Source organism: Clarias gariepinus, chromosome 27 (assembly GCF_024256425.1).
Source record: "Clarias gariepinus isolate MV-2021 ecotype Netherlands chromosome 27, CGAR_prim_01v2, whole genome shotgun sequence".
Classification (NCBI taxonomy): Eukaryota; Metazoa; Chordata; class Actinopteri; order Siluriformes; family Clariidae; genus Clarias; species Clarias gariepinus.
The window spans coordinates 2,475,001-2,484,939 of NC_071126.1; the positions used below are offsets into that span (position 1 = coordinate 2,475,001).

At 37.0% G+C, this 9,939-nt stretch overlaps 1 protein-coding gene across 4 annotated transcripts in view; it reads left to right on the top strand.

Annotated features, from left to right (window-relative positions):
* The window catches only part of kdr (kinase insert domain receptor (a type III receptor tyrosine kinase)), a 24,034-nt gene extending 14,810 nt beyond the window's left edge, over positions 1–9,224 (top strand). For 2 of the 4 annotated variants that reach the window (XM_053489028.1, XM_053489030.1), the window contains exons 16-30: positions 431–537; positions 888–1,023; positions 1,173–1,277; positions 2,253–2,366; positions 2,564–2,652; positions 2,811–2,979; positions 4,035–4,126; positions 4,229–4,351; positions 4,476–4,587; positions 4,805–4,904; positions 6,432–6,537; positions 7,053–7,198; positions 7,778–7,829; positions 7,927–8,012; positions 8,092–9,224. In XM_053489028.1, the coding sequence (XP_053345003.1) occupies positions 431–537; positions 888–1,023; positions 1,173–1,277; positions 2,253–2,366; positions 2,564–2,652; positions 2,811–2,979; positions 4,035–4,126; positions 4,229–4,351; positions 4,476–4,587; positions 4,805–4,904; positions 6,432–6,537; positions 7,053–7,198; positions 7,778–7,829; positions 7,927–8,012; positions 8,092–8,308 (1,754 nt within the window). In that variant the 3' untranslated portion in view covers positions 8,309–9,224. The remainder of the gene's footprint in view (positions 1–430; positions 538–887; positions 1,024–1,172; positions 1,278–2,252; positions 2,367–2,563; positions 2,653–2,810; positions 2,980–4,034; positions 4,127–4,228; positions 4,352–4,475; positions 4,588–4,804; positions 4,905–6,431; positions 6,538–7,052; positions 7,199–7,777; positions 7,830–7,926; positions 8,013–8,091) is intronic. The other 2 variants (XM_053489031.1, XM_053489029.1) reach the window with 2 other exon arrangements.
* Positions 9,225–9,939: the final 715 nt, after the last annotated feature.

A 9,939-nucleotide genomic window follows, 5' to 3' on the forward strand; every position in this document is an offset into this window, starting at 1 on the left:
GGGTTGGCACCCTATCAAGGATGTACCATGCTTTATGTCTTGGTTTCCTGTAAAAGGCTTTTAGACAATGAATGGATTATTAGAGACTGGTGGGCAGGGAGAGCAATCACACCTTATGAGGTTGCCTCACACCTTATTGGTTGGGAGTTTGGATGAGGGTTTCCTCTAGGTACTTGAGTCGTAGGCAGATTGGTATATCCAGCTGGTAATATATGACATATTTCCATCCATGGCTTCCTTACAAATCATCATAAGCACATTTTTTTTCTTTATTTGATGAATACCTTTGCTGCATGCTATATTAGTTTCAATATTAGTTTATGATCTTTTTAAATGTAATATATTTTTTTCCCTAAATGATATATTGTCACATGCATTATCATGCTTTAAGGACTATTTTAAGTGTATAATATGTTTATTTACACAACAGGTTCAGAGGAGAAGGTGAATGTGGAGCTGATCGTGCCGATCGGTGCTGTGGTTATTGCCATGTTCTTCTGGCTACTCGTTGTCTTTGTCATACGCAGCAGAAAACGGGTAATATTTTACTATCGGTCTTTCAGTCACACACAATCTCTTTGTCCACTTGGGATTAGACTGCTTAGGCCACAGCTCCCTTTTTCCTTTGTGAGTTCCTACAATTATACGCCCTGTTCTTGGTTATGAAGTGTCCCAGCATGACTGCGTGCTATACATGTAGGACAGCCCGGGTGGGATTTGTTGCCTCATTGTAACTTATGAAGGTTACTCACTGGGATCCTAAGCACATAAATACTTGTGTAGATGCCTAGCACTCATGTCTTTAATCACTTCTGGTCACTAACTTATACCTAGATTGTCCTTGAATTTCTTCCTTCTAATTTTACTTTTGACCTTGTCTCTGTCAGCCCACTGATGGAGACATGAAGACAGGCTACCTGTCCATTATCTTAGATGCAGAAGACATGCCGATGGATGAGCAATGTGAGAGACTCACCTATGATGCTAGCAAGTGGGAGTTTCCCCGTGAACGTCTCAAGCTAGGTGAGCTTAAAACCCATCAGGATGTGCCATCAAACTTAGAAATCAAAGCACATTACTGAACCCTGAGTATTAATGATAATATCATTAAAAAAGGTTAATATAGTAAAATCAAGAAGTGTTAAATATAACACTAAAGTCTGTGATTGTAGGGGAACCACTGGGCCGAGGTGCATTTGGTCAGGTTCTGGAGGCAGCAGCATTCGGCATTGAAAAGGCCACTACCTACACTACAGTGGCAGTGAAGATGCTAAAGGGTAAGCAGATTTTATTCATTATCTGCATTCTCACTACAAAATGAAAACCAACCAGTTCTGCGTCATTCATCATGATTTTATTTCCATAAAATAACTAGGCCTTTTGAAATAATCAAATAATAAAAACTAGCATTTTTGGGTAAGGTATGCATTAAAAAAATTTTTTCCTAATCTCTTGAACTGCATACAAACTGGGCAAAGTAAAGATTTAGTAATTTATATAGTTAGCACGGATAGTACTTCGTAGTAAATGCTCCAAATAAAGCTTACAGCTCAGTTGGTTTTGAGGTTGTATTTGCAACATTGGGCTTGGAGCATTCATTGTAAGTTGTCTCAACATCATTTAATCAAAGTAGTTCGAATGCTGTCCCAACTGTAAAAGTCATTGCAATGTTGTTACAACTATATCACAACCCTCGGACAATGATAGGGTTCCTGCTAAATTATTAAGACTGCATGCTCCAAATTGAGTATCTTAGTTTCTTGTTTGGATAACAATAATCTTTATGGCACATGGCACCTCCAGGGTTGAGGGTTTGATTCCCGCCTCGGGACTGTGTGCGTGGTGTTTACATGCTCTCCCCATTCTTTGTGGGTTTCCTCTGGGTTCTCCAGTTTCCAGTCCAAAGACATGTAGATTGGGCTAAATGGTCTTCCCAAATGGTCTGTAGCTTGTGGGTGCCCTGCGATGTATTGGCCCTGTGTCCAGGGTGTCCCTCTCCTCGTGCCCAATGTCTCCTGGGATAGGATCCAGGCCCCCACGACTTTGTACAGGATAAGCAGTAAAGGCGATGAATGAATGAGTGAATAAAAAAAACAATCTCTATCATTTCATAATCTTTTTGTCTTTGAGATCTGACATTTCCATTAACTTCAGGCAGGGAGCCTTGCCAAAATTTGCGGCCCCAAGCAATTGCCTACCTCGCCTGTCCTATAATGAAATTATTGTAAGGTATAACATCTTTCCGACTACAGAGGGAGCTACCTCCAGTGAGTACCGTGCCCTGATGTCTGAGCTGAAGATTCTCATCCATATTGGGCACCATCTTAATGTGGTCAATTTGCTGGGTGCCTGCACCAAACCAGGCGGTGAGTCCACTTGAGCAAATTCAAAGATTGTCTAATAACAGTACTTGTCTAATAACAGTACTAGTATACACACATTATAAATAGACAAAGCGTAATGTGTGTTTATTTTCTAAAGGAACCTGGTCACAGTGTTAATTTCCTGTTAAAACTGTACATCTCTGTAAAAGCTCTTTATCTTCTCTCTATCTCTTTCTCAGGTCCTTTGATGGTAATAGTGGAATACTGTAAGCATGGTAACCTTTCCACTTATTTGAAGAGTAAGCGTGAACAATATAGCCCCTTCAAGGTAAATGAACCCTAGACCTTTGAAACACAGGAAATGTTGTCTTTAATATGGCTTCCTTAATGTATTTACTTTTGTCAATTCTCATGCATAGAAAAAAAACCCATAATGATTATTTGAGTACAGTGGTTCACATGCACTTTTCCTACTTGCTATTTCAGAAGCATAGACCTAGATTGATGCAGGACAGAGCTGTTGGAATGGAGGAAGAACTTCAGGAAGGGGATCCGAGTATGGGCACCGCTACCCGATTGGACATCTGCACTGGCACTGCCATCTGCTCGGGACTGAAAAATGAGTGGAGTGCCAATCCTCAGCAGGATGAGCAAGGTAGTACTAAACTGCCATACTGACATAAACTTCTGCTACAGTACATTTCTCTTACACTCTTGTCAGTACATACAGTAGATTTCCTACTGTACAGTATATAGTATTTGACAGTACAGGTAGCTACTCTCTGCTTCATATACTGTAATATAGTAATAAATAACTTGTTCTGCTTTTTGCTGCCTATACAAATTACAGAGATACACTATATAGGCAAAAGTATTTGGCCATGCCTGTTAATTATTAAATTCAGGTGTTTTAATGCTTCAGCATACTAGTGTCAACTTTAGTCTTAGTCTTAGTCCCATCTCATCATTATCATATGTAGTCAATCTTATCTTATTTTTGTTTAGTCAACTAAAAGTCTGGACATTGTAGTCTAGTTTTAGTCAGAGAAACCTTTAAGTAATTGAATGTAGTTTTAGTCAAAAGAACCTTTAAGTGATTTAGTCTTGTTTTAGTCAACGAAAATTTTAGCGATAATATTATTATTATTATTATTATGTATCTTCTCATCTAATGTTTTCAGCTAATTATATTTATTTCTAACCATCACAACAAATGCTGCATGTCCATATTGTTTTAAACTACAGCACAATAGGAGCAGTATGGACAACAAAGTGTTTTTTTTTTTTTTAATATGAATTAACACACTTGGACTGTTGTAGGGATAGCTCATAATTATTTGCTAACCTTTTAGCCTAATGTGTTTGGCAATGGTTTACCTATAAAATAAAATACATCACAACATAATTATATTTACATGTGGTAACAGAATTACCACAAAGACGCTGTAAAACCAGGTGATTTTGCCTTCAGGTTTGTGTGCCCACGGTATAGAAGATGAATACATTTATAAAAGAATGAATGCATAACTGCTCTAACTAAAGAAAGCGGTTCTTTTGGGAGCATTATAGCTGCATTGGTAAAGTTCGCTTAATTTTGACTCTTCAATTAAATGATTAACATTTAAAAATATGATATTTCAATGGTATGGTTGTTTTTGCTACTTGACTGTAGTGCAGTTGTGGATGTTCTTATGCATCTGTGTTCTGCAGAAAGTTCAGATTGGGATCAGTTAACTATGGAGGATCTCATCAGCTACAGCTTTCAAGTGGCCAAAGGAATGGAGTTCCTCTCCTCTCGGAAGGTAAATCTTAATCAAACAAACATAAACAAAATTATATTTGTGTGTGTATACAGTATGAGAATGTGTTTATGAAAATGTGTAACTTTTCTGTGCCTTTGTCAGTGCATTCACCGGGATTTGGCAGCTAGGAATATTCTCCTTTCTGAGAATAACATTGTGAAGATCTGTGACTTCGGCCTGGCCAGAGATGTGTATAAAGACCCAGACTATGTCCGCAAAGGAGACGTGAGCACTCATTGACTTCTATTTTTCCGCATGAATTATGAGTGTGCATGCTTTATATTAGATGTTATCGGTAAATCTATTAAAATTAATTTCATAGTAATGTCAAACCCAATCCCATTCTTAGGCACGTCTTCCTCTGAAGTGGATGGCTCCAGAAACAATCTTTGACCGTGTGTATACAACACAGAGTGATGTGTGGTCATTTGGAGTACTGCTCTGGGAGATCTTCTCCTTGGGTGAGGAAGTTTGCTTTCTTGTTATAATTCATTAAACAATACATTTTGAAAATAGATTTATTTGTCGAAATGCCCACCAACAGGCGAAATTAGGTCAGGGCAAAATGATAAATTATAAATCTGAAGTCATCGTAATTATAGCATACTGTATTATGTGGATCATAAAATACTCTTTTTAATATAAGAGAGTGATTCATTTACCTGTTGTGAAATGCAGGTGCATCTCCGTATCCGGGCGTGAATATTGACGAGTCGTTCTGCAGGAGGTTAAAAGATGGTACCCGGATGAGACCGCCTGACTATGCCACCCCTGAGATGTAACTATACTTCCCTTGGAGTCAAAGTCACAATATATTGTATTACATATAGTTCTGTGGAAAAAGTCATCATCCCCCCTTCCCACATTTCCTCACAGTTTGCTTCCAGAGAGCCGGACTTTCTTGTATTTCTCATGTAGCCCTGAGGAATAGTTCTCCATGCTACCTGAAAGCTTTTTTAGACTCTTATTTTGGCTAGTTTTGGCTCTAATTTTCGAGAGCAGTTTCAGAGGAATGTTTTTTGTTTGCTAAACCACGTAGTGACCTACCTGTATGAATCATTCAAGCATAGACAATATCTAACTTTAAACTTAAACTTTAAAATTTAAACTACATCATTCTAATTTAATTTGAAGAAATGAGGGAGGCTTTTGCACAGTACTATAAATATACAGGTGATATGAATGTACAAATAGTATAACCTGGTACAGTATGAGTATTTGCCGTTTATTAGCATTTCCTGTAAATACTGTAAATCCTAGATGTTTTATGTGTACAGGCTTCAAAATTGCATTGATTTGGGGCTTAGGTCTAGTCTAAAGCAGTTAACAATGGTAACCACACACATTAAAACTGTTTTGTGATTTATGGGTGCTTTCACACTAGGGACTTAAGCACAAATCAAAGTATACTTGACCCCAACATCTGGTATGTTTATGTAATGTGCCTGGGCAAAGTGCACATTAAATATAAAGGCCAACCGTACCGAAACACAGAATTGGACCAGTGTTTAGAACGTGATGTCATCAACACCATCTGCATATTCACACTTGTTACAGCTGATAAAGGAGGAAGACATGTCATGATGAAAGTTGTCATCATTGTACTCATCTTCTCTTTGTGTTTATTACTGATACCTATTTTATTGAAATGCGTTGAGATGTAAGTGTACTCAGGTACTTAACAACAAAATTAATAAGAAATGGAGCAATACCAATGCAGGCAATCTAGAAATTAATCTGCATCTAACAACTCTGGATCTACAGTACCTACAGTAGCATCTATTTTTTAAAAGCAAGATGCAAGCAAATAGAAAGCTTTATGTAAAGTAGCTGTTTTCCACCAAATTGCTCTATCAGGAGATTTATAAATATAATATTATATGTTAAAAGCAATAATCCAGTAAACCATCTACTATTTATGAACTGTCATGCCTGAAATAGCAGCATACAATGTTTGCTCACTCCTACCAGAGATTTATTGACTCCCCCTCCCAATCTTTATACTCTCTATTCAGTTTCAAACAAATATGTCCCTGAATTGTGTGTTAGAAACAATATGGTTCACAAAAGTTCATACACATTTTCAGTTCTAGCAATGCCCAAATGTCTCATGAAGCTGCGTACAATGTTGTCACACAAAATGTGTTGCTTATTATAACTACATTATAGAAGAGGGATGTTTGTGATACTGTATACAGTATGTTGAAAAATGCTTCTTCTGGATTTTATATATATAGATATTAGATTATGTAGTAATTTGTGTTTAATCATAATCTGATTGTGATCGAATTACATTCTGTTTCAGATATCAGACCATGTTGGACTGCTGGATGGATCATCCGAAAGACAGACCCACTTTTACAGAACTAGTGGAGCATCTGGGGAACTTGCTACAGGCTAGCGCGGAACAGGTTACATATGGGTTTCACTAGCTACGTTTACATGGACAATATTTTTTCAATCTAATTAAAGATTCCGATTAAATATCACTGATCTGATAAGATGTGTGTTTACATGCTCTAAGCATTTAATCAGAATGTTTCTTTGCTGATTCGCGCTAAGTGGTTCTGTTTGCTGTAAAAAGTTTAATCTAACAGAAGAAGGAGAAGTATTTCTCTCCAACTTTGAGGTTAGGTTGGGCTTCAGATATTTTCCAATAAATACCATCTTTTGCGTTATGATTAGTTACAATCATCTGTCTCATCAGGTTAGTTTCATCCGTGATCGGTTAGATGTTTCACTACATAATAAACGCAGTGGGTCTAGTAATAGTATTGGAATATTAGGGTCCATGTAAACACATCTAGTGGTTCATTTGATATGATTATTAGTAACACTGATTTTCTGATAATGTGATAATACCAGCATGTTTCAGTGTTTGGATATGTGTGGTCACAGGGCTTAATGAGTACTTTTCATGTTGTAGGATGGTAAGGACTATATTCCACTGACAATAGGGAATGTGGAGGGGGGATCAGGAGTCCTTCATCACAGAATGACACCATATAAAAACGCACCAGGAGAAAAAAGCATAGAGACCCACCTACCCTATGACAATGCTCCATCTGTGGGGTAAGAACACGTTAATAGTACATACACTTTCTGTATATGTACATATAGTACCAGTAAAAAGTTTGGACACACCTTCTAATTCTGTGGTCTTTCCTGATGTATTTCTTTCTACATTATAAAACAATTCTAAAAAGCCCCTAAAATATGCAATAGTCTCCTTTGAACAATTGATATTGAGATGCGTCTGCTACTTACTGTATGTTCTGTAAGTTTTTAGAACTGCTCATAATCTGAGGTGCTGTTAGTTGGTTAACTTCTGCAGCAGAGATAAGTTTTGGTCTTACTTTCCTGGGATGGTCTTCATGAGAGCCAGTTTTAACATGGTGCTTGATTGGTTTTGCAAATGCCTGCGACAATACTGTTCTGGCAAGAACAGCTGACCTTTGTTTCTTAAAACAACAACTGTCTGTTGGTACCTAATGGCATACGTATTATTTCATATATAATAATGAAAAAATCCAGAATTGTTCTAGAATGTAGAAAATAAATCCAAATGTGTGTCCAAACTTTTGACTTTTACTGTACATTAACACACACATGATTTACAGTACTACATGTTTTTCTTTTCATTCTTTTCAGATATGCTCAGCATAAATTTGAGGACATCCCGTTGGAAAAGAATGCCATGATGGTATGTATATTTAAACACTAAAAACACGTTGTGAAAGACAGCTGCGTGATTATTTAGCTGTGTGATTATTTATTAATGATTTCTTCCTTACCTGTAGAATGGTCAGATGGACTGCAACATGGGGTTATCACATGACGAGATGAAAGCTCTGAATCATCAAGCACAGAGGATGGCTACATTCAGGTGAGTTTCCAGCAGGCACTTCTGAAGTCCATACGCTGCACCATGCTGTACTGTGCACTTACTTTAATTCCACCCTCAGTCCTTTGCTGCGGTGTAAGAGTAAAGAGTCTGTGTCTTCTGAATCTTCCAATCAAACCAGCGGATACCAGTCTGGCTACCACTCGGATGACACCGAGCCACCTGTGTATGCCAATGAAGAGATGATCCTGAAGAGGGACGCTTTGAAAAAGCCTCCGTTCCCAAAGAGGGATGAAAAGTTTAGCACCGAGGTCCGCTATAGCACTCCTCCTGTTTAATAGGAATCACCCATAAGTTCCATGACTACTGTATGTGACTATACAAAGTGTACAGTAAATGTGTGTATTGTTTTTAACTTTCAGCCTGGAATAGCAGATTCACCCTTTTATGGCGATAAAAACTAGTCAAAGTGCTGCTTATGATAGGTTTGTGCATGCTGGAGAGACTTGATTTCTCCTTACATTCTCTTGATCAGTGGCAGTATGGTTTTCTTTATAGTGTTTATTTAATATGATTTAGTCAGGTACATTTATTAGAGTCTAGAACAATAACGTGTTACATGTGCATACCTGTTACAGTTTGTCGAGATTTAGAATTTTAACACTGAGTATAACATACATAACACATTCACTGTATGACCACTGTGCCTTAGCTCATGATTTACTGTATTCCTTGTCTTTCATTTTAAGAATGTGGAACACTGATTTCGTTCTAATTTATCATACATATGACTATGTCTGTTTTGTTTGTCTTTTTTTTTTTTTTTTTTAATAAATAAATGTAATATATTTGGTGGCGGCTTATTGAAACCACTACCACTTCCTGTAAAAAGACACACCTACTTTCTTTCAGGCAAGAAACAGCAACTGGAATTTCAGCCAACTGAGTGACCTAATGTGCTTTTTTCTGTATTTATGTTTTCTATTGTTTTTATCTGACATTTGTCCAGCGTCTTATCAAATCGAGCAAAAAAAAAAAAAAAAAGAAACTGTCAATGCCTCTTGTTCTACTTTACAATATGCTTCTTTTTTTTTTGTTGTTTTCTTACATTTTTTTATTTTTTTATTTTTATGTCCTAAATGTACAGGCTATATGATGAATGAGGACCTTAATGTAGGCCATGTAAGAACAAATGTATTTTATTAAACCTGTCCTAAACATGACTAGTTTTCTAAAACAAATAAATATTTTATCGAAAAAATAACACAATCGTTGAAATTTGTTTATAATTTAACATTATCTACAGTAACATGTACATGTACAGTGTTTTAGAAAATTATAATGGCAGAATATAAAGGAGTGTGTGTTTATGTAAGTGTGTGAGACATGTTTCGAGACCTCTCTCTTCCTCTTTCTGTTTTGCAATAACCTTGAGAAACAATACTCTCAGGGTTTTTTTTTTTTATTGTGTGTGTGTGTGTGTGTGTGTGTGTGTGCGTGTGTGTGTGTATAAATCAATAAAAATTATCTGTCTGTGATTATGGTTTGGGGTGGGTGTGAAAAAATAACCCCAGCTGTTTGTGCATCCCATTGTTTCATTGTTTTTTTGTGGATATGTGTGCACTTTTATGTAGGAAATAACATCCTTTCATCCTTGAACTTTTTCATACGAGCACTCAGCTCAGTACGGCTGCCCAGAATAGCCAAGGCTAGATATACGGGGGTTGGCAGTTTAAGATGAATGTACGGGCATTACATAAAAGCAGGCTAGTTCAACTTGAAAAATATGTTTCATCAGTACATGACTATATTTTGCTGACAGTAGCCCAGGGAGAATGAAGGTGGGGAAGTGAGCTTTACTTTATATTCCAATGACGTTTTTCTCTACAGAATAAAACAGTTAAAAAAGTTGGTATCCTGAACTTCCGCGTTCATCCTGATTCATTTTTACTGCCTTGACCTTTCTGAA